General features: G+C 44.5%; 1 protein-coding gene across 11 annotated transcripts in view; it reads left to right on the forward strand.

Moving 5' to 3' along the window:
- MTSS1 (MTSS I-BAR domain containing 1) overlaps positions 1–24585 on the forward strand; it is a 154891-nt gene that overhangs the window by 6185 nt on the left and 124121 nt on the right. For all 11 annotated transcript variants that reach the window (XM_076005038.1, XM_076005037.1, XM_020289012.2 and 8 more), the window contains exons 2-3: positions 16372–16433; positions 20046–20119. In XM_076005038.1, coding sequence (XP_075861153.1) covers positions 16372–16433; positions 20046–20119 — 136 coding nt within the window. The remainder of the gene's footprint in view (positions 1–16371; positions 16434–20045; positions 20120–24585) is intronic.

Here is a 24585-nt window from a genome sequence, read left to right on the forward strand (position 1 = left end):
GCCAAAGGACAGATTTAGCTGTGGAGGACATCAGACAATAAGTATTTGAGGCCTCTTAAAGGGAACGGACTGATGCCTTAACAGTTTAACTCAGATTTGCAGATTGCACTGCTGATATGGCCTTATTAAGTAGCAAATGGGAGAGACAAACTGGAATAAATTAATTGGCTGAGCATTAAGGAAGCCCGTTGTATTTCATTGCCGAGGTTCTCCCTTGACTTAGCTGGAGACTGCAGAAGGTTTCATCTGAGTATGTTACACGAAAACAAATCAAAATGACCACAAAAATTAAAAAGCTGTTTTCAGTGCAGAATCCATTCCAGAGCAGCCCACCTCCCAGTGCTTGGAAGGCCTTGGCATGCAACTCTCTTCATCTTGGCTGCTTCCTGATTTAGTTGGAGGTGGCTGTGTTTTTACCTGCTGAACAAATGTGAGGGTTTTGGTTGTTTAAGATGTTCATAGTAGGTGCTTAGTGTGCATTGCATGCCATGAGCAGGGGGCAGAAAGGACTTGTGGGGGCCTACCGTGTGACAGGCAATGTGCTAAGTAATTGGTGTGCATGATGTCATGTCTTCTTCACATCTACCCACTTAACAGATGAAAAGACTGAGGCTTAGAGGGATTCAGTAACTTATCTGAGGCCATGGAGAGGCGGAGCCTGTTTGGCCCTGAGGCTGGAGTTCTGTATGTAGAGCATCCCTAAGTAAGGGAGAGGGGGTGTAAGCTTGAACTGAGATGCTGCGAGGCCTCTTGTGGGGTGGGTGGCTCCAGTCTGGCTGTCATATTTGTGGAAATCATTTCATTTATGATATATTTACATAGCGTGGCTTCCTTCCCTCTCCCACTTACTAAGTCTTCTCCAATGGCAACCTGGCATCACCCCCTTTCCTCTCGTTCCCCTGGGTGTGCAGAAGGCACAGAAGCTTTGGGGCCAGGCTCAGGCTAGTCACCTTCAGTGCCCGTACTTGTCCCCACACAAAGTACATAGAGTCTTCTCAGTGACTGGCCATAGATCTCGGGAATCTGTTGGTCCCTGAGGTTGGGCGACTCTGCAAACCTGGCAACCCCCTCCTACTCCCATAATCATCTGAATTAACTAAGTTCACCCAGAGTTCAAGGGACTCCTGCAAGAGAACTCCTTACCTTGAACTCGCTTTGTGTCCAGCCCTGGCCCTCTCTTGTAAAAGAGCTTTCTGTATTTAATCACGTCCCAGTAGCCCTCCCGTTTGGGCCGAGTTGGTAGAGCCATTACAAGTCTTGTGTTTGGAGCAGCTGGTGGGCTCGCCAAGAAAAATCCTTCCTGTGCCGATTCTTGGCATCTACAGCTTTGGTCATAGTTTCTAAGTGGTTTTTCTTTTCCTGTCTAGTTTAAGTGGAGTGAAAAAAAAAAAATCAGTTGAGTGCCTTTTGAGCCGTGTGTTTTTGTTTGCTTTCTCTCTCTCAAAGAATTGGATGGCAGAAGTTTCACCTCCTTCAGCATCTGCAGCCTCTTGAGCACTGGCGGGCAGAAGGGGAGCAGATTTTCCCTGTGTCTCCCTCCTCTGCCACCTCCTGCACAACAGGAACCCCAGGGCCTGCAGGAGTGGGTCTTGCCAGAAGAGGAGGTTCTGGGCAGGTGTACCTCTTTCGGCAGAATGGGCATGGTTACAGGGAAGGGCCCTTTGGGTTCCCTGGGAGCTGGAAGATGTTCATGCCTGTGCCCCATTCCCCAGACCCCTCATTCAGTGCTCTGGGTGCATCCTGGGCCCTAGGATTTTGAAAAGCAGCCCAGGTAATTCTAGTGTCTATCCAGGGTGGAGAACCACTGAGCTAGTATAAGGCCTCCCCTTGCACAATTTCAGCCCCTCAAAGTGTTTTCTCAATCTTACCTAAGTCTGAATAGGAGCACTTTTGGATAGTTGCACAACAAGGTGAATATACTTAACACTACTGAACTCTGTGCTTAATGATGGGCAAGATGGTAAATTTTAGTTATGTGTATTTTAGTATAATTGAAAAGAAAAATTATAGAAACTTTGAGTTAAATGTTAAGGTACATAAATTGAAATAGAAAAATAAACAATAACAAATTGAAATAGAAAAATAAACAACAAATAAACAACATCTTCAGAATATTTTGCTGTGTTTTGTTGATCTATAATTGTTCTGTCCGATACAGTTTTCTGCAGTGATGGAAATTGTCAAATACATGAGCCAGTAGCCACCTGTGACTGTTGAGGACATTAAGTGTGGCTAGTGGAACTGAATTTTTAACTTTATTTTTAATTTGTTTAAATTTAAATAGCCATATATGGGTGGTGTCTATGATATCGAATGGTACAGATCTATAACTTGTAAGTAAATAAAAATCGTATGCTTGCTTTGTAATGCAGCTTCCTGCCTATCCTTCCTTCCTCTACATCTTGCTGGCCACAACACTGCCCCTAAACTGCTGCCATAGAAATTCTGGAGCTACTGCTGATCTAGGAGTCAAAGGGATCTGATTTCAAATCTGGTGGGCAAGTTACTTAGTCTCTCTTAACCTCAGTTTCCTCTTCTGTAAAATGAGTCTAATGAATTACCCACCTTATAGGGTCATGAGGATTCTGAAATGAGATATCACATGTGAAGGTTTTCACATGGTGCCTGGCACACATGCAGTCAGATGTCAGCTACTGTTACAGTATTACTCTGTCTTGTAGACTTGGGGATGAAATATTTTTGAAGTCTTAAAATCAGTGTAGTAATTATCGCCTCCATTTCTCTTAGGGCAGACACTGCCCCACCCTTAAGGAGTAGTATTTAGTGCTTGCAGTGAAGTAGCCGGAAATGAACTTGAGTTTTTTTTTTTTTTCTTGCTAAACAAATCACTCCTGAGTTAATTGTGACTGTCAGTTTGTCCAACAAGGGCCTATTTGCATTCAATTTCTCAATTTGCAAAACCCTCTGTCTGTTTATAGGGGTAGGGGAGGGTGGGGTGCCTCACAAGGGTCCTCAGGGCATTTATTTTATCACTTTAGGAAATAGAAAGTCTATTTTAGAGATGCTAAGGCCAGGGGAGGGGAGTTGCTTTTATCAGGGCGATCTTTTTTGTCTAGTTGTTTGAGTTTTCTTCTTTTTCTGGGGTGACTTCACTTGCCTCTAGCCTGCCCGGTAGTAGCAGCTGTGTACTGAACCTCTGCCCCTTCCCAAGACTTGGCTGTGTGTGGGTTCTGCCTGTCTGCAGACCGTGGCCCTCCTGCCTTAGCTTGGTGTTTGAGGACCCCCGCGATTTGGCCCCAGCTGCATGGCCTGCTATGTGCCCTGTCTTTCCCAGCTTGGGTTCCCTGCCTTCCTTGAACACGTCCTGTGCTCCTCACTCTTGCAGTGTGTCCGGCCCCTGCGATTGCTGCCTGTTGAAATCCTCATCCTTCAAGGCCCCATCAGAAAGTGACCTCATTCTCTGGTCCCCCCTACTTCCTCCAACCTGGAAACTCTTAGGTCATTTTTCACATTCTTTGTTGATTCTACCTGGTATTTATTACATTCTCCCTTAAAAAGTGGTTGCCCTGGGGCTTCGAAGCCTGGCTCTGCCTCTTCCTAGCACTATTACTCTGGACAAGTCACTCAACTTTCCTGAGCCTCAGTTTTCTTATCTGTTAAATGGGGGAGGAGGTGAATAAGACTTGCCACTTAAAGTTGTTGAATATTAAATGAGAAAGTGTATGTAAAGGGTTTAGCCTGAAATAAGTGCTAAATAAATGCTCTGTGTGTCTGCCTCCACTGCCATAGTAATTCCTAACAGAGTACCCTGCCCGTAGTGGCACTGAGTTCCGGATGTTTCAGAAATAGGAGAAACCTGTGTCTTCACTTTATAACACAATAGACAAGAGTACAATGCTTTTCAGCTTTCAACATATAAATAATTTGAGAGCACACAGAGTACATGTATTCAACAAATATGTTGCCTGGCGCTGCTTGCTGCGTGGTGGAGATATACCCATGAACAAGAGAGACATGGTCCTTGCCCTGAATGCTCAAGCTAGAAGAGAGGCAGGCAAGTCATCAGAATTTAGTGAGATCTGCACCATGATCGAAGTCAGCCTGAGATTGTGGGGGCTCTGGGGAGAGCCTCTGATTCCCATTTGGTGAAGGAAGAGAGTTTGGGAAGACTTTTGGTCTAGGTGACACTCAAACCGAGAAGTGAGTTTTAATTTACTTATTTAACAAGCCTTGATGTGACTACCAGAAACTATGCTAAGTGCTTGACAAGTAAAGACTTACTTAATTTCCCAGTGACCCAGTGAAGTAGTTACAGTAACTGTTAATATTATAGTTCCCATTTTACAGATGGTGAAACTGAGGGGCAGAGGGGTTAAGCCACTTGCCCATGTGGTACAACAAGGGACAGGCACAGCTGGGAGTTGAATCTAGGCAGTCTGGCTTCAGGGTCTGTGTTCTTTTTCACCCTGCTGGGCTGTCTCTTACAGCGTAGCATTTTCGATTCTGTAATGGTTATATTTCATCAGTCTCTTTGATTGTTCTGTCTGTACCATTAGGACTCAGGGTGAGCCAGATAAAACACACAAAAATCTAGACTTGTCTCTGAGCCTCTTCCAGAAGCTCAAGGGGTCTCCCTCTAATTAAAGAGGAATAAGACCTGGCTGTTGACATGAAGCTATTGGGCAGTTGACTTACCCTGGCTGGTGCCTCTAACTTGTCAGCAGAGAGAACTATGTGGGCAGCCTTGGGGTGGGGGGCGAGTCCACAGGATCTGATACAGCTGTCCAAGGTGGCAGCCACACACACAGCACACTTGTTTTGCTGGAGAAACCCCTCCGTCAAGGGTCGCCCCAGTAACGGCTCTGCACCCCACATGACCCAGTGCAAAACAGGAAGGGGGGAGATATTTGCAGCAGGAGGCTGGAAATGCTTGGGGATTAGTTCCCAGGGAGACCTCACTTCTGAGGCCAGCTCCGTTCCTGCAGCTTGAGCGCACAGCCATTAAGGAAGTCTTTGAGTTTGGTTTAATGGTCCCTTTTTGTTTTGAAGTGACTGTTTACTGAACCTTCAAAGCCAACTCTTGCAGCAGGATGTGATCGAGGGCCTGAATAATTGGATGAGGCACCCCTATAGGAAGCAGGTAGAGGGGAGCAGAGCCAGGAGTAGCCCATGGCCAAGTCCTCCGTCTGAGCTGCCTGAGGTGCTGCCGGGAGGGACTGAGGTCGCTTTGCAACCAGAAGTAGAGCTGGTGCAAGGGTCCCCTGGAACCTGGCCTCTTTGATGTTATCCTGGCCTTAATTAGGAACACCCTAATTAAGTCACAGAGGAGGCAGCTTTTTTTCTAAAAAAAAAAAAAAATTAGCAAATGTTTTGAGAGCATTTCATGAGGGATTACTTCGCAAAGATTATGTAAGTAATGTAAAGTTAATGGGAGAAAAACTAGGAACTTCAGTTAAGTAAAAAATAAGTCAGCACAGCCACTTGATTACTAAGTGGGTTATGTACAGACACTCACAAGAGCACACACATTTGAAACAAAGGGTCATGCGGCCTGTGTGATGCCAGAAATTCTTTTTTCACTTAGCGACCTAGTGTCCTTCCTTGCCTTTCTGTGTGTGTGTGTAGTTATAAGCAAGGTCAGTTTTAATGGCTGTGCAGGGTTGCATTGTTTTGCATGTCTCCAATGCATTTGGTCAACACTTATTTGAGGGCCTACTGCGTGCCAGGTTCTAAGTGCTGGTGATATAGCCATGAACAAAAGGGACCCAAATCCATGCCCTCCTGGAACATTCTAGTGGACTGGGGAGTGCCGGTGAGGAAAAGACAAATGGAATAAACCAATTCCCTTGTACATTAGAAGGATCTGTGTGCAATAGGGAAAAAGCAGTGTTGCTGTTTTTAAATAGCATGGTTAGGGCAGGCCTCACGGAGAAGGTGACACTTGAGTAATAACTTGTAAACTGTGTGGATATGGGGGGAAGAATGATCCAGGGATGGGTAGAGCATATGCAAAGGCCCTGGGGTAAGGGCCAGTTCCTTCCTCATTCACGTTTAGGCTGCATCCAGTTTTTTGCTAATTACAAGCAGCACTGTGATAAGTATATCTTGATGGGCATATCTTTGTTACTGGACATCTATTTACATCGATGGTTTCCCCTCGAAGCATTTATCCTGGGTCAAAAGGTGTGCAGTTCTTCAGGCTTTTGAAACCCACTCCCCAGTGCCTTGCAAATAGCATTTCTCAGTTCACACTGCCCTGTGTGAGTGCTCATCTCCAGGGATTCCTTCTGAAGGAGCCAGACATGGACATTAGGACCAAGGAAATTGCTGATCCCCAGCTTCCAAGAGCTCAGAGGGACATGTGGCGTCATATCTAATGCAGTGATTTTCAAAACTTAGCATATGTAATTTTTAGCAAGCAAGAGTGTACCCAGGGAATGGGTTAAAATGCAGATCCCCCGGCCCCATCCCCAGAGACTGTGTAGATCTGGGGTGGGGCTTGGGAATCTGCAGTTTTCACAAAACACCTCAGTGCTTCAGGTGATCCTCTGGTAAGTCCTGCTGGGAGTGCACCAGGAGTAGGTGGAAGGTGGGGGTGGCCCGAGAACCATGGGCCACACTGAGCTGCCAAGAGCTTCCTCTGCAGCTCATGAAGTGAGTTGAGAGCTATCTCCCTGCTTTCTGGCCCCCGCCCCACAATAGATATTTCTAGAATGTGTTCCAGGTGGACAAAATGAACCCTGTGCCTAGACATAGCATGGCCTCCTCTACTTGCTTTCCTTGGCTGATTCTGTCTTTTCCAGAGAATGCTTCCTCCCTCCTCCTTTCCTTCCTCTTTGCCAAGAAAATTCCTGTTAGCCTTGAGACCAAGGTGAGGCCTTACTCTACTCTGGAGAGCTTGCACCAATGCCACCTTCTAGTACTTTATGCTTGGAGTGTGCCGCCCCGCAGGGCTTTGGGATGGATGGTTTCCACCTCAGCCTTCCTGCTAGACTGAGTTCCCCAGCACTTTGGTCTCTTATCTCTGTGTGATCTACCCTGCATACTACATGCTTATTAAATGTCCCGGTCAGGGTGACTGGCATTGCACATTGTCTCTTTAAAGCAGTATGGAGTACTATGTGCTAGTCATCTTTTCCCCATAACCTCATAACCATCATTCGAGGTGGAGACTGCCATTAGCATCATCTGCAGGCCAGCACCAGGTGATTAAGTAACTTGCCCAAGGTCATCCAGTGGATAGATCTGAATTTGGCAGACTGACTCTACAGTCATGCTCTTAACCACCAGGCCACACTGGGCCTTTCAGACTCTGGAATATGGCCGCACATTGGGTCTTCTATCTAGGCTGGGAGAATGACATTCAGTGGAAAGACACTTAAAAAAAAAAAAAGGCAATGACTATAGTAATGACAAACACAGTTGTCACCTTTTTTAGTGACATTGGTGGCCTCTGGCTCTTCACTGGCCACAGGGCATGATTCCTAGCAGCCTGGGGTGGGAGTTGGAATCATGGAGGAGGTGCTGCCTTTGCTTCAAAGGGGACATCTTGTCCCGTGGAAGGTGGCAGAGCACATGAAAGTGTGCACAGCGCAGCAAGGACAGCGCCTGCCCCCAGGGTGGCTTGACAAGTTCATCACACTGTCCTTGCCTGGGGAGAGGTTACGATTTAGAAGGGAGTGTAAGGTGGACACAGAGGTGCTCATTTAGGGGAGCAACACCTCAAGCCCATTCCTGGTCCTCTCTAGGGTCGTGGGTGCGTGTGTCTGTTCAGGGTGTTGGAGAGATTGGCCCCAAGAGGAACGAATCCCTAAAATGCTGAAGCAGTTTTGGAGTTGGGTGGAGACAAGGCAGAGAGGGCACTTCCAGGGAAGAGAAGCGGGTAAGTGCAAGTGTGCAGATGTGAAGTAATGGTGAAAAGACTTGACGTTTTATAGGGTGTGCGGTCACCAGATATTTTGCTTAGGTTCGTTATCTCATGTGGACATTTATAGACAGGAGTAAACAAATGAGTTTTGGCCCCTGGATAGTGGGACAAAGTTTAGAGGGGGTAGGTAGTATACTCATCGTTCTGGAGAGCCTTAAAGGTACTCAGACATTTCTTACCAGCCCTTAGGTAAAAGCAGCCCGTCCCTGTAGTAGGTGATTAAATATTGAGTTCCCAGGTTTCCAGATTGGGAGAATCAGCCCATCTTAGGTGAACCCATGGAACAGTTTTATGCTAGAAGAACCAGACAAGTTTGGAGCAATTAATTCAGTTAACTGGGTAAGAGGGTAAACTCTTCCCTGAACTTGGGCAAATTACTTACCGTTTCTGTGCGAAAGGGAGGTGTTAAGTGGCTGTTCTAGCAGTGGCCCCTTTTGGGTTGTTGGCAGCCTTTGTTCTCTCACAGGTGCCGCTCACCTGAGAGGTGGTGTTCTCAGCGAAGATCGCGAAGTCAGGTTGGGCTCCTCGATGGCAGGTTTTCGCCTTTGAAAACCAAGTCATGCACGCGTCAGGTGGCTAGTGATGGAGGCAGTCACTTACCACCTCTTCCTCTATCTTTTTTGGCAGGAGGGATTGAATATTAAAGGGAATACCCTGGCAGTAAAAATCCAGCATGGGGGAGAAGAAGATGAATTTAGGGGACGGAAAAGGAGAGGGAAGGGGGTTTCATTTTTGAAGAACCATGGCGCATGGAACACACACACACACACACACACACACACGCATACACACACACACACGCATATTTTTGTAAAGGTTAGACCCAGAAACCTAGTTGCAGTTGTAGACGCCCCGGGGAGGCCCGGGGTGACTTTGTCATAGCGCGGCCAGCGCTGTCCAATAGAACTTCTGCAGTGGTGTGTGTGTTCTGTGTCAGCGCCCTCCAATACGGTGGCCACTAGCCACATGCGGCTGTGGAGCACTTGAAGCATGGGACTGAGTAACTGAATTTTAAATTTTATTTAATTGTAATTTACATTTAAATAACTCCCGTGGCTGGTGGCTCCCCTCTTAGATGGCTCAGGGTAGACACAGGAATGCTTACTTGTGGAGAAGTTAAAAAATAAGATGACTTTGAAGATACGGTTGACATATTTGTTTGGTCCTTTTGATTTCAAGTGGAGACATACCCATATGTCAAGAAAACAGACAGCCTGGGCATCAAACCTAGTAACGCAGGAGGAGGAAGAGCTTGATGTCTTTGATTTATCGAGTTAGGGTGTCATAGTTACAAATGGAGCTGTTTGCGGCGGAGCGGGGGGCGGGTGGACGGAGAAGTTCGGTGCTCCTTTTCCTAGGCGTGTTTATTGCTGGTGTGGTTGGGCGAGTGGGCGAGGGTGGGCGGCAAGGAAGCAACCATTGATTATCCCCAAGGCTGTCATCCACTTGATGGACAGGGATAATTAGTGGCTTAGGCAAGCCCCAATCAGAGAATAAAAGCCCAGGGATGGTATTTATGATGGATGGGCTTACCCGGTGCCTTTCATCTGAGGATCTTAGGAGCCCTTCATCTTGCAGGATGGGGTGGGGAAGGGTGGCTTTGGGGACAGAGCTGTGACAGGCATTCACAGGCCCTGTCCATCATCCTGCACACCCACTTCTGGAAGCGCAGTGGGTTCCTGCCTCAGCCTTGAGGAAGCAGGGCGTCCAGAGACACTCTGGCTGAGGTCAGAAGATGCCGGCTCCTCTCCAGGCTGCTTTGCTCTTCGTTTCCCTGGAGTCGGAGCTCATCAGGGGTGCACCTAGAAGAAGGAGAAGGGGAGGGATGCTGTCGGCTGCATTCCTCATGCTTGCCCTGCTGAGGTTCCCACCAACCTGGGGAGGTGACATGGTGGCAGGGGTGGCCTCAGCACCAGGAGATTGAAGAGCTCCTTCCAGACTGGCTCTGCTGAACTGGTCGAGGAAGATCAGGCCCCATGTTCACAGAAAACCCAAAGATAAGACAAAATTTACCCCATAGTCGTACCATAAGTGACAGCAACTGGGACCATTTCAGGGTGTAGCTACCAGGCCTTTTTCTTCACAGAGGGTTTTTCTTTGTTTTGTGTTTCATGTTTCCTTTTTCACGTGGTTGAGGGTCCTGCCCATGGTGGCATCATTCTCCTGGGCTGTCTGCAGTAGTAATCAGGTGTTGTGTGTTCAGGGCCCCCACGTGTCTGGGCTCCTACAGGACCCCCAGATAAAGCAGGAGCCTGCTGTCTGAGCGTCTGTCGGCAGCCTGTGGCCCCGAACTCTGTTCATCTGGCCACTTGCACTTCCCAGAGTCAGGAAACGCTTGGACTGCCACGTCAGACAGCTGTGGCATGGCATTTCAGCCTCGACCACTTTGCTGCAACCTCTCTGGGCCTCGGTTTCCCTAGCTGTAAATAATAGCAGCACCTGCCTCACAGGGCTGTTGTAACATGTAATGACAGTGCTTGTGGGCCAGCAGCGACACTCAGACTGAGCAAATCAGAACCTGCATGTTTACAGGTGATGACGTGTTAAGTTTGAGAAAGGCCCATATATACACCTGGCACCTAGCAACTCTTTAGAAAGTGGTCATACTTAGTGACCACGATGATGACAGCGACTGGACTGACGCTTGTCAGGGAGGAAAGGGATGCTTGGGAAGTTACCTGGCCAGTCACAAACCCTGTGGCTTGAATTCTCAGCCATAGCCACCGTGAGCCAGCCTCTGTCTGGCACCTCCAGGCCCCTGAGTTCTGTAGCCTGTGCCTTGCTCATTCCTATTTTGTTCCTAACTAAACCAAATTTTTCCTCCTCTTTTGAGTCCTGCCCAGCCCTCTGGCTCCTCTCAAGTTGCCCTTTCTCTGGTGGACACAGGGCCTGGCCCCTCTGTGCCTTGTGTGGCAGTGTGGTGTCGAATTCCCTCAGCTGTCCCTTGGGGTTCTGCCGTCCCAGTGGGGCTGGGCTGGGGGAGGCGGTTGCTGCATTATTTATGGGGCGCTGTTAGCGAGCCGCTCGGATGAGTTACACACAGTTTATTCTTCTGCACCACGGGTGGGATGCCATCCGGGCCTCTGTTTAATACAAAGCAAAACAAAGCCAAACAGAACCCCGAGCCAGAGTGGCTGTTGGCTGACTCCTGTGCCCTGCGTTAGGTGAATGGTCTGCCCTGGCCTTCTGGCCCTGGGGATAGGGGAGGAAGGAGGAGGAAGATGAGGAGAGGGACTCAGGTGGGGGTGGGGAGCCAACTGGCAGATTTGTTTAGGTGGCCACCAAACTCTTGAGGGAAGTGAGGGAGATTTAGAGGCCTTTCCCCTAAAAAGTAAGAAAATGATATCATTCTTCTCCTCTCTCCCAAAGGGACCAGGCTGCCACCAGTGATGTGACCTGTCAGCCAGGTTCTCCTGTCATCGGGCTGGTTTGGAATTCATGTCACTCGACATCTGAATGAAGGCCACCCTGCTCCGTCATGCTGTCCCATTTGTGGGTCAGCTCTGGGCCTTGCCCTGATGGCTGCCCTTGGTCCCCTTGGTCACTTCCTATGTCACCCTAGTGTAAACACACCAGTCCAGTGTCCCCGGGAGAGAGCCGGCCATGTCCTCTTCCTTCTTGGCCTTGTGCCTCTTACTGGAAGTGCTTTTCCTTCCTCCCCCATTTCTCTGTCCTTGTCCCTCAGGCCCATAGATGGCCGATTATATGATGATGTGATAAGTGGAGGGAGTGGGCACAGCTAACTTGGAAGGGTAGGTGGGAAGTAGGGGCATGTCAGAGAATGTTCTGGAAGAGTTGACAAGTGAGCTGGGTAGTGAGGGCTGAGTAGGAGTTTTCAAGATTGCTGAATCCCCCTGGATGTTTGAAGAGAAGACAGCCATCAGGGGTGTGTGTGTGTGGGGAGTGTGAACTAGCTCTGTCTTCCGGGAGCCCCATCTCTCTCTTAGAAGGGGGGACTGTCATGCAGTTTGATTAAGGAAGTCCTCTGTATGCTTATAAACTGGCTGTCTCCTCCTGTGTCTTCAACTGGGGCCTGTTCCTTTCTGTCAGAACCCAGTGTGATTCTCTGCCTTATTAGCATCTAAAAAAAAAAAAAAAAAAAAGAACCCAGTGTGGTCTGAGTTCTATTTCCAACACACTGCCTGTAGTGCTCCAGAAAACTCCCTGCCCTCTTCTCCAAAGAAATTCAAGCGATTCCTGTAGGAGAGTCTTTCTCCCTTTGCCTTGTGACTTTGGACTTGGCAGAGCTCGGGGGCTTGGTGGGAGTTTTGTTTTCTTTGATTTTGGTCTGTCTGGAAAGTTGTGAAGCCTTTGTGTGCTCTCTCTGGTGGACTCCACAGTGGGGTCTGTGTTAAAGCGTTTTCTTAACTCTGGGGGTGCATTCCTGGGGATTTCCTCAGGTACGAATAGAGCACAGCCAGCAGCCTCAGGACAGAGCTTTCTGGGACTTCTTGGTAGGTGGGTGCAGGTTAGAAAATCAAACTATATGGGAATTGCTTTCCAAAGGGTTCCAGTGTCTTGGTTTACAGGTTTCTTTTGAAACTTGAGTATGGTCTCTTTTACACAGTCTTGTAGTCAAAAATCCAGGACTCTTTCTCTATTGCCATTTAATCTTTCTACGGTTACCTTCTCCCTCCTTTCTTACTTCCTCCAAGCGTTTGAATTTTTGTAGTAAAACTGCTTTCAGGTGGGTAGAAACTTCTTTTTTTTTTTTTTTCCTTGAAAGAAACTTAAAAAAATCTGGAACAACCCAACATCACCTTTACTTTTAAATTTTATTAATAATAACATTTACACATTCTTTTTTCATTTCTCAACAAGGACGTTTTTGTCTTATGTTCTTAGAAGTTGACTTTTCCCCCCTTTTTTTAGAATCCATTAAATTATATATTGCCTAAAACAGGTGGGCCTGACACTTTTTGATAGACTGTCAAATATCATTAAGTCGGGAGAGAGCTGATTTGGGCGGCCTTCCTGTGGCTGAGTGGGTGTTCGTAGGTGGGGAGCTGTGTGCTGTACCCCTTGACTAGAGAGGAGGGGACCCTTCATTTGTTGCTAATTTGGTAAAAACCGAAATGAGGTTCCAAGTGTGGGCAGATGAGTGGGTTTTTTTTAAAGTAGTTGGAGCAGTTGTCGATTTCAGGCACATTCGTCTTGGGCTTGAGTACTCCACCCCACCATTTGCCTAGGAGTGGCAGATACGTCGTCTGCTACTGCACACCCAGCTGCCTCCGTCTGTTTCTGCTCTCACCGTGGTTAACTAAGAGGGAGGTACAGAATGCTTCCCACACTGGCTGGTTCCAGTCCTGGGACTAAGAATGAGAGCTTCCAGCTTGGAGAAACAGTCTGGCTTAGAGAGTTTTTAACCTCTCTCCCACAAACATCCTCATAGCAAATGTTTATTGAGCACTTACTGTGTGCCAGGCACGCCCAGCACTTTTTATGTGTGACCTCGTCATGTATTCCTCGCACCAGCTCTGTGAAATAGTGACTTATCCCCATCCAGGGCTTGAATGACTTGCCCAGTGTCACTTAGCACATGGGAGAGCTAAGACTCAGTGCAGGAGATTGGCCTCTTAAATTTGTGTCCCTTATTCCTTTCCTACATTCTTTCAATGTTCAATAATTGGTAGTGTTGGTTAATGGTGATGGAATTATTATTATTATTTTTATTATGAAGAAATGGGGCCTGAGAGGTGAAGTGATTTCCTCCAGTATGTTGCTGGCAGGGCTGTGACTAGACCTCAGGACTTGGCGGCCCAGGCTTTGCCAGTCCTGTGTGTTCTCAGTGAGTATGCCTCACCGTTTCCTTAAGGAATATTATTTATCATCTCAGTGGCCTTCTCCAGGGCTCCCTGGATGGCAGTGGTTGCTGTTTGGGAGGGGCTCTGGCTTTCCTGTCCTTCTCCCTTGTGTAGCTGAGAGATGATGGCACCTTTGCCTAGAAGTAGGTGGGCAGTGTTTCTGAACATGCTCAGGCTTCTCAAAGTGCTTTTCATCATGTCTCGTGGCTAAGAAAGAGAAGGCATGGCCAGATGAGGCTGTTAATGGTCAGTTGAACCTTTGTGTCCTTAAGGATGCCAACTGTTGTCCCTGTGGATCAGAGGACTCTGATCTTGACCCTTATCTCTTTAATTACTTGGATGTGGATGTAGGAAGGGTGTTCATATCTGGACTTGATAAGGTAATGGTGAGTATATTGGGTGCCATAATTAAGATTCCCCTGTGATGTCTTGATGGGCCTGCAGTGGTAGCCTGAGCTCTTGTAAGGTTTCATATCAGTTAATATACAGTTCTGCTCTTGGGTTGAGAAAATCCCCAGGGCACAAACCCAGGACGGAAGCCATGTGGTGACAAGACCTGTGCACGGGTGTTGGTTGACAACAGGTCAGGTGTCGCTGCCAAAGGGCCTCTGCCAGGAGCCAGTCAAACAGGATCCCTGCTCTGGTGCAGCAAGGTATCCCAGGGGAGCACATTGCTGCTTAGAGGAGCAAATCCAGAGACCTGTGCTTGGGCCGGGCAGGTCTCAAATGCACAAATGCAGAACTGATGGATGTGATCTAGTGGCACGTGTGAAACAGACGTTAGAGTTTGGATGGATTGTAAATTCACGGTGCTGTTGTAGCCAGAACTTCTAATTTGATCTTAAATTTTTGTGTGCAATGACTTTATTGTTTTCATTAAAATGATACATGACTCTTATAAAAAGAAAATATAAACCTCTAGCCATAGAGGAAAGTACAAAGAAGAAAGCAGCACTTAGCTCCCAGAAATAACCCATTTTAATATTGGGTAGCCAGTTTTCCAGATATCTCTATGTGCATTTTGAGACAGAACTGATAGCTAAAGAAGTATATAAATATGCAATTTTATAACAAGGTGTTCCTTATTATGCATGCTATGCAAGATATTTTAAAAATAAAAAACATTTAATTTTACTTTCATTCAACAGAAAATATAACGGAAGTAATACTGAAGAAACTGCTGAGCTTCAGATAACTGTTTCTTTAATGAAAGAAATCAGTTTCTCAGATGTGCCTCTAAGGTGGTAGTTCTTAACCAGGGGTGATTTTGCCCCCTAGGGGACCTCTGGCAATGTCTGGAGACATTTTTGGTTGTCCCAACTAGAGGGTGGGGTATTGGCATCTAGTGAATGGAGGGCAGGGGTGCTGCTAAACATCCTAAGACATACAGGACAGCCCCCCACAGCAACGGATTATCTGGCTTCAAACGTTAGTAGTGCTGAGGTTGAGAAACTACTCTAAGGGTAAGAAAAAAAGATGATTAAGACCATTAGGAAGGTGAAATCATTTTATTTTATCTTGGTTTCAGTTTTAGGCTGTTTTGATTGGGCATCTGTAAGGATGCATCATAGTCTCTCTTTCCTGTCCTTAACAACAAAATGAAGAGGTGGCATGTGTTATAGTTACCTTGTTGAAGTTTATGACATTTGCATTCTGTTCTGCAACTGTAAGTCCTGATTGTTTAGTCTTAGTTTTATATTTAAATGATCAGGGCCAAACACCATTTCTCTACCCATGGCTTCCTTCTTTCTGGGTTGATTTTGAATCACCTCTTGGTTGGTGGGCTATTCTATCTTAATATAAATTTAACATGTATGGGAAGGGGGGTGTCAGCCCCCACTCTGCTTTGCCCTGGTCAGACTCGTACCTGTAGTTTTGAGTTCATGTCTGAGCGCCATATTAAGAAGGGCAGAGAGACATGATGGAGTGTCTCTGGGACCCTGTGGGGGTGACAAACAGGGTCCTGTGGAGAAATGGGATTGGGTTTTGAGAAGACTTTCATGTGGAAGCAGAGTTACTGGTCTTAACTCTGAGGGCTCCCGGAAGGTTAGATCTAGAGCTGCCTGAACATGAAAAACAGGGTGGCTGACACAGGCTGCCTTGGGAGAGTGGTGAGTTCCCCGTTAGCTGAAGTGTGCTGGGGAACCACCTGTTGCCATATTGTCTGTAGATGTTGGATTTCAACTATCAGCTGAGTGGCTGTTTTAGGTAACTTTCCAACCTTGGGATTCTGATAGTCTAATAATGCTTCCCCGTAGCTACCTGTTCCTGGGGAGGAGCCTCAGTCACTCTGGTTTCCTCCTTCCTGCTGTTTGGGACAAGGGAGAAACCAGCCAGGGCCATGTTGAAGAGCAAGTGCTGCAGGACAGAGCCTTAAATGTTCTGTACAGTTTAAATTTGGATCTGCCACCTACTGACTCAAGAGCGTATGTGTTAGATTCTGCCTAACTAGTTCCAGTCAGTGTCCATAGTATTTACAAGATTACAGGGACTGAGTGCATTCTAAGCCCATTCCTGAGGCAATGCATGTATATACAATTTGGGCAACATATCACAGACACTGCCAAGGAAGAGAACATACAGATTGTTCCCTGCATAATTGGAATTGGGTGTTCTGTTAATGTCGTAATCAGATGTCTATCACAGTGTGACTTACTGATGAATTTGATTTGTTTGTAGGGGAGCTATCCAGTTTGGGAAGATTTCATAAACAAAGCAGGAAAGCTGCAGTCCCAGCTTCGGTAAGTAGAAGCACATGTCCTACAGGAAAATAGCAATGTCCTTAGATGGAGTGTGAAGGACCAAGATGCAGATTGGGGTTAATTTTGGATATGTTACAGGTAGAGAAGCATGATGTGGGTTCTGTTTGGAGCGTTACCACTTACTGGCCAGATTCTCCTGGCCCCTCATTTCTATGTGTAAAATTGGACCCATATCTACTTTGCCTCCTTCCACAGGAGTTTTGAGAGTCAAATGAGGTGCTGTATGTAACAATGGGCAGTATTTATGTAGAGCTCACTATGTGCCAGGCATTTGTTAACTTGTTTAAATCTCACAACCCCACGAGGTAAGTACAGATATTATCCCCATTTTGCTGATGAAGAAACTGAGGCACAGGTAACTTAAATAACTTATCCATAGTCATATCACTGGTAAATGGCAGAGCAGAGATTGGAATGTAGGCAGACTGGCTCTATAGTCCATGTTCTCCTCCTTCCTGCTTACGGCCTCTCTGCATAAAGAGTTTAAAACCTAGTGTTAACTATTGAATAATTCCATTTACATGAAATGTCTAGAAAAAGCATATCTATAGATACAGATGTAGATTAGTGGTGGCTTGGGCTTAGGGATAGAACAGGAGATTGACTACAAGTGGGTAAGAATTATTTCTGGGGTGTTGGAAATGTTCTGAAATTGCATTATAGTAATGGTTTCACAACTCTGAATTTACTAAAAATCTTTGAATCCTACCCCGAAGAAGGAGAATTTTATGGTATGTAAATTATGCCTCAATAAAGCTGTTCAAACAAACAAGATCTAGTGCTGATCCACTCTAAGGGGCTATTATTGCCTATGCATGTGCTTGTTCATGTTTTACTCAATATGAAATAGAAAAGCATGTCAACATCTTCTTGTTAAAACTGTATCCTTTTAAATCAGTGTAGAGAAGGGATACGATTGTACTTAGTGGTGCTCCATGAAGGATGGGACATCTAAAAAAGTACATTGATGATTCCCTGCACAGCATTTGGGGGACGACATTCCTTAGTTTGGATGGATGAGGAGGGTTCAGAGGGCAGAGCATGAAGGTGTTTTCTAGGATAAAGAGACAAGAGTGATGAAGGGTGAGGGAGGGATGATGGCATGTTCTTGGCCCTTTGCCCATGGACAGCAGGTTACTGCCCAGAGCTTTAGCTGTAGGACTGGAGGTTCCATGGCTCACCTATAGATCAGGTGAGAAGGGGTTGGGAAGGGTAGATCTTTTCCCATTCATTCCTTCACCTTTGTGGGCCTGGGATTTCTATCCATGAACTTGGGATTTCCAGAGCTGTGAACGGACCTCCAGATGAACAGTGGACTCTGGAATATGGTACCTTTTCTAGTTGTCAAGCCCTTCACTGTTTCCTGCATAGGAACCTGTGATTGCTTCCTGCTAGATCAGATCCAGGCTCCTGTACTCAGAATTTAAGGCTTTTCATTTGAGACCTTCACCAGCTTCACCTTGCACAGCTACATCTCCCCCACCTTCACTGCCATGCTTACCATTTATTTCAGGTGGCTTAGTCTCTTTCCTGTAGGAGGTCTCCTTCTGTAGGAAAACAGTAAAACATTTAAGTACATTTCCCCCCACTTTTTCTTATTTAGCCTCATTTAAGTGTCTGGCAGGCTTTCAGAGTAGGCCAAGAAAATATTTCTCTTCCCCTTTTACCAGTGAGGATGCTAAAGCTTAAAGTGATGAACTGATTAGCTGTCTTAAATATTTAAAGTAAAACGTATCCCTACTGCTACAAGGCACAGTTTATATTATTAAACAATATTTAGGCCTGAGAGCAGGGACCATTTCTTTTATTATTTTGTCAAGTTTCTAATGTAGGGCTGAGAGTACCATAGGGGCCTCATGCACATGACTTCATTTTTTGTGTAGACAAAAGATGAAGTTTAGATTGCAGAAGAGGCATCCAGTCTTAGTGTATTTAAGCGGAATCACTCCTTTGTGCTGCTGGTGGTTGCATGTTTGTTCTGCCCCATCGGTGAGGGCCAAGATGTCTCGTGACTGCATCAGACAGTGAAATATGACCGTCATTTAAAAGCCCTTAACTCCTCAAAATTGACCATCGTCCTAATTTCCAGTGGAGCGCTGGTGACTGCGTCGTAATATGCAAGGCACCTCCACAGCTGGCTCATTAAATTTGGATGGTTGGCACTGAGTTGGATGAGAATAAATCCAGCCACTGTGTCAGATATTAATTGAAATTCAGATGACCTATTCATAAATTCCAGGGTGTTCAGTAAAGCTAACTTTTCCAGGGTTGGCAGTTGATTTGATGTCAACTCTTTAAAAAATAGGCTTCAAAGTGGTTTTTTTGGTGTGCGTATATATATCATTATTTTTTAAAAAAATTAGAGCAGAATGTTTTCTTGCGCTACTGGAAAATATCAGCCCTCATTTTGAAGTTTGGCTCTAAGGGACTGTCACCCAGGTTCTCCCAGGGACCACTCCCGGCACCTTCCAGGAACCTTTCGTTTCATAGCCACTGTTGCTTATATTTAAAGGCCATTTCTTTCCTTTCCCCCCATTTTGAACCCTTCCATTCCTAGTCCTTTTTGTTACTCTTCCTTCAGCAACTTTGCATTCTTGGGGATTGCTCAGTAAAGACTGGATTCATGTAAGAAATACTTGAATATTAGCATCCAACTGTGAGTTCATTTGTGAAGTGTTCACATGCTAGTTCTGGGGCTTGTTTGTGTGGCATCCACACACCTGGCTTGGCATGTCGACTGCTCTCCACTAAGTGGTGTCTTAGGTTGTGACTCCAGGAATCAGTAGACCACAGAGAGCTCAAGGCATCTTATAGTTAGTGCTCAAGAAGATGTTGAGAATTCAAAACAATTTCTAGGCACTAAAATGAGTAGAGTAACTTTTCCCATTCTCAGCTTTTAAGAATTCAGAAGATACACTTGAAATAGAATCCCAAGGTTAAAAAAAATAGTATCTCAGTTTCGTTATAATTAGGATTTAGGGAGAAGAGTCACACTGCCACGATCTCGTCTTGTATTGGGTCTAGCATAGGCCTGTGAATCATAACACTGGGGTGCTAGTCCCAGCTCTGGTGCGAACTAGAGATCTTGAAAGTCACTTTGCATTTGTGGCCTCAGTTTTCCTGTCCCTAAAATGAATTTGAACTGCATGATCTCTCTCCGAGATTCCTAACCCCAGTTCATATATATATATATATATATATATATATATATATATATATATACATATATATATTGTTTTCCTGCTCTATCCTGTACCACTTATATTTTTTATATTTTTTCTTTTAGGTAGAAACACCTGTCTTTTCCACCTTTGCAAAATTTTGCCTGATAATAATTTTATACATTTAGGTGAAATGAAATGGAAAGGTCTTTCTGGCGTTTATTGATTAGCACCAAATGAGCTGGACACTATTGGGGTAGAGTGCTTGGAAAAAAGTGGGTCCATCAAGCCAGTGGCTGTCCATATCCAGCGGAGTTGCTTCTCCTGGAAAGTTGCATTCACTCCTTAGCAGAGGTTTTAGCTTTTGAGCTGAAATGAATTTGCTAATGTGAGGCATTCCTCATGCTTTTGTTATCTGTTTGCATTTCAGGACAACAGTAGTAGCAGCAGCTGCCTTCTTGGATGCCTTTCAGAAAGTGGCTGACATGGCCACCAACACACGTGGTAAGCAGATGGAGGCTGCCTCCAGCATTAGCTGAATTCAGCATGTGGGCTCTTCCCCTTGGGTGGCTGCACAAGAAGATATAGCTTAAACATATCAGAGCTTAGCTGACTCGTGTTTTTCATTTTTGTTTTTAAAGTCCGTGTGCTTCCGCATATTAAAAGTTGCAACTAGTTTTCCAGATAGTTAAGCACATGTGAAGAGAAATAAAGTGAAAGAGCCACTGTTTTTACATGAGGTGGCTTGATGTGTTTTTTGATCACTTTAATGACGCGCTGCTTGTAGAACCTTGAGCTATGCCTTTAGTTGCAACTTGTTTTTCTGCCCCCTCACGTGAGTTGTCCTGTGGTTTTTCTTGTTCCCTTGTGGAATGAGAAGCAGTGGGGATGATTGGATAGACCGTTTTTCTGGGTTCCCATAAAACAAGGAACCCTTTTATAACGAGTGTCCCATTGCATTATATCTATTTGTGTCTCTTACATTTGACTGCAAACCCTTTGAGCCAGAGTCTATGACTTATTCATGTCTGAACCCCCAGAACATAGTGCCTACAGCATAGTAGATGTTTAAAGTATATTTATTAAATCAGTAAACAAAGGGAAATCTTTTGGAAAAATTTTATGTTTTCAGTGAATACTGAATCATACAAAGGATATTCATAAGATGCGAAAGGTATAAGAAGAAAATACCCCTGTACGCACCAACATCTTCATGAAATACAATTTAGCAGGAATGGAGAAGTCCCCTTTTCAAAGGGGAGAGATACTTCATTTTTCATTCCAATGCAGTGACTCTCTCCTGCCTCTTTCTTACCTGTCTGGGTCTCCGGTGTCACACTGGTAGCTACGTGCTTCATTAAGGTAACGTTGGAATATTTGGGTGTTGAGGGCAAGTGCTGGGGCATCGTTCCCAGTCCCGCGAGAGTTAAGTTTCTCAGAAGCGCATGAAGGGTACCTCCAATGGGTTTGAGTAGATACCCATTTGCTACAGTTGCATAATTAAATATTTGCATGAATTTGCAGTGAGGACACTACTCATTCATTTAACAAACTCAAACTCCTTTTATTTCAGGCACTGTCATGGGACCACAAAAACCCCTGCTTTACTCTCCTTGTCCTGGAGGAGCTTGCAATTGAATGGGGAAAATGAGATGTGTAAATGAGGAATTTCAGTGTAGAAATAATATGTTTGGTGCGGTAATAATGGTAGAACAGAGTGCTCGGGGATTATAGAAAAGTGAGCAATTAAGTCAGCTTGGGAAGCTGCGGAGGTTTTCCCAGGAGAGGTAATATTTCTCCTCATTTCCAAGATGCCAGTGATGTTTCAAAAGGTTCCCTGGGAGAATCTGACTAAGACACCAGAGCCGTGGTCTCCATCCAGTTTGTTAGCATGGTGGGACCTTAACTGGTATCTTTTTCAAAGCCCTTAAAAAAAATTATCATGTAGCTTTAGTGTGTCTGTTACAGACACTTAAGAAAATGCAACCATATAAAAGAATGTTACATGCAGTTAGTGTTTACCACTGTTAATAGTATTGGGTCTGTTTTATATTTTCTTCTACTTCTGAAGTCTCTGGAATAGGTCTTGTCAGCCGTACTGATATCGCTCTATAATAGCCATTAGAATGTATTGTTTTTTTTTTTAAGCCGCTCTACTGTATTAAATAACTTCGATATCTGATGCTGCATGTTTGAGGCTCTGCGATTCCTAAAGTTTTTATATTTTAATTGCTTAATTATGGGATGGATCCTACTGGATGGACTAGGAAAGGGATCTCCTGATTGTCCATAATTTCCTGCATTGGGAACCTGGGTTTTTGAAGATGCTCCTCCCCAGAGTGGTTCTTGGTGGGACACTGGAGCTGCCTGGAAATTGTCATGGTTTGAGGGGAGGAAAAATGGCAATTATTTGTGGGGGGAAAAACCCAGAAAAGCCTTTCTGTGCTGGTGATGGGGGTGGAGTAGGAGTTTGGAGGTGATAAATTTGGCCAAAAACAAATAATGTCACAGAGAACAAACCCCTGCCTAGAAATATTTTTAAACTATTGGATTTCAAGTCATTTTTAGTGATGCTAGAACACTTTCTGTTTAGAATCTGTATGTATTAATACTTTCATTGGGTATGTGCATGTGAGCCCTCATATGACTTAAAAAGTACGTAGTTGATAGAAAGAAGGTGTATTTTCTGGAGATAGTAAGAGAACTTGAATGCATTTCTTATATGGCAGTAAGTATCCAAAGTGATTTTTATTAAGTTACTTCTTAAAAATTTAAAAATATAGGGGGAGCGGGCAGGTAATGGGGGAGCGGGCGGGTAAAAAAAAAAATAAAAAAAAAATAAAAATATAGAACATACTGTTTAGTTTAAAACATTCAAATAATAAATTATATAAAGTAAAATCTACCCTTAGCTTATCCAGGGATTGATTTGGTTTAGTGTCACTTATAGATTTATTAATATTTGCATATATAAACAAACACCTCTAAGAAGAAAAAAGCTGGTTACAGAATAAGTGGAATGATCTGTGGAATGCAGTATATCTGTGTGATCATTTCTAGAACGTAACCCCTAAAAACATTGTTCCTGAGCTTTTATTCTGAGCTATTTTATTCCTGAGCTATTATTTTGTAAGTATAATATAGCATATTATACTTATCTTTCCACTTCAGCACCATAGATCTACCTCATCCTTTCTAGCCACCAAATGGAATTTCACTGTTTGGATATAGCACAATTTAATCATTATTCTGTTGATATTTGGATTATCTTCAGGTATTTGCTATTACAAGCCCTGTTGTAGTTAATGTCCAGGTATACATCCTTTTGGAGTTTTATGAGTGATCTATTTTTAATGGTGTATGGATCATCAAGGAAATGGTGAATCTGTAGAAAGTGCTTCAAGCAATTTTGGTCAGCAGCAAATAGGTTTGAGCTGTAATTCTAATAGAGTTTGCAGTTTAATGTCTACCCACTGCAGAAGAAGTATCCCTAGTTCACTCCCTGGCTTAGAGCCTTTAGATGTTTTTGAGTCCCTCTTGCTGGAAGTGGTAGAAGAGAATTGCAGTTATTCTTAAATACATCTCTTTTGGGCAAGCATCCAGAATTTCAAGCTAGCAGGTCTCTGGTTTCCAAAATATTAGCATTTCATATTGTTTCCGAAAGGAAACAGCTCTGAAAAGTCTTTGTCCTTTTCAACAAATCTTTTGCACTAGCCATTAATAAAATGTACTTAAGAAAAAGTTTTTAAACTAGTCACTATAAAAGCAAAATCAATCTAGTCATTATATACCTATTGTTAATGTGGAAATAAGTTAGAACTCAATGATTTTGTTCATTGTTTTTTTAAACAAACGAGTGCAAGTGGATATTATAATGTGTGTATATCAAGGTTAATAATTAAACTGTAATGGAATTTGAGTTCATTAGCATCAGGCACAGTCCCATGTTTTGTTGATTTTATACTCTGGAATACATATACAGTTTGTGTTAAATATGAAAGTACACCTTCTTCTGTATCATTGGTCACAAAGAATTAGTCTTAGGCATTCAGTATACATAGAACCCCAGACATTGTGGGGCAGGGGCTCAACTTTCTTTGTATTCACAATGGAACAGCACGGGGCTTATTCTCAACTCATAGGAGTTGAGAAATGTTTGAAATGAGTGGCATGCATTTGTCTGGATCACTTAAAAAAATAAGAAAAAAAAAAAAGGAAATTAAGAAACCAGCACTCTACAGGAGCGGTGGCCTGTGTCGTGGAGTAGAATTCGTACACCTGTGAGCCCGTGCCCTCACGCGTCGGGGACTTGCTCGCTGCTTCGTTGAAGGCAGGAGCACTGGGCAGATGAAACCCTCCCACTTAGTCAGCTCTGGCCGGTCGTGGTCACGGCAGCATTTGCTGGTGTCAGCAAGGGCCTTTGAAGAACACAGTGCTGTGTGACTTTCATTTTGTCTGCCTCTGTGTGCCTCTGTAATTACTTTTATGGCTTCAAAAAACTATCTCAGCGATGTTTAGATGATACACCAGACCCATAGGAAGAAGTTTAAGATTCAAAGAAGGAAGGAACTGAATCCCAGGTAGACTAGATCATCTTTATCCCATCTCACAATCGATTAGATCATTTTTAATGTCCAAAATCTTTTATCAATCATTTAAAAAAGTGGGCATGGTTTTATTAGTACTATTGAAAATCATGATAGCTAGCCTTTATTGACTGTATACCATGAGCTGGGCTCTGTTCTGTGTGGTGTACATACGTTTTCCTTTTGTTCTCCTAACAGCCTATGTAGTAGGTACTTATGATCTCCATTTTTGGTGATGAGGTTGGGCCAGAGAGCTTACCTAAACTGACCAAGGTCACACAGCCGGTAAGTGGTGAAATTGGAGTCTGGCCTGGAGCCTGCATGTTAACCAACCATTAAATTATAAATCCTTATGTGAAGAGCTCCTGGATTTAATATAAGCTT

This window comes from Microcebus murinus, chromosome 7 (genome assembly GCF_040939455.1).
Source record: "Microcebus murinus isolate Inina chromosome 7, M.murinus_Inina_mat1.0, whole genome shotgun sequence".
NCBI classification, from domain to species: Eukaryota; Metazoa; Chordata; class Mammalia; order Primates; family Cheirogaleidae; genus Microcebus; species Microcebus murinus.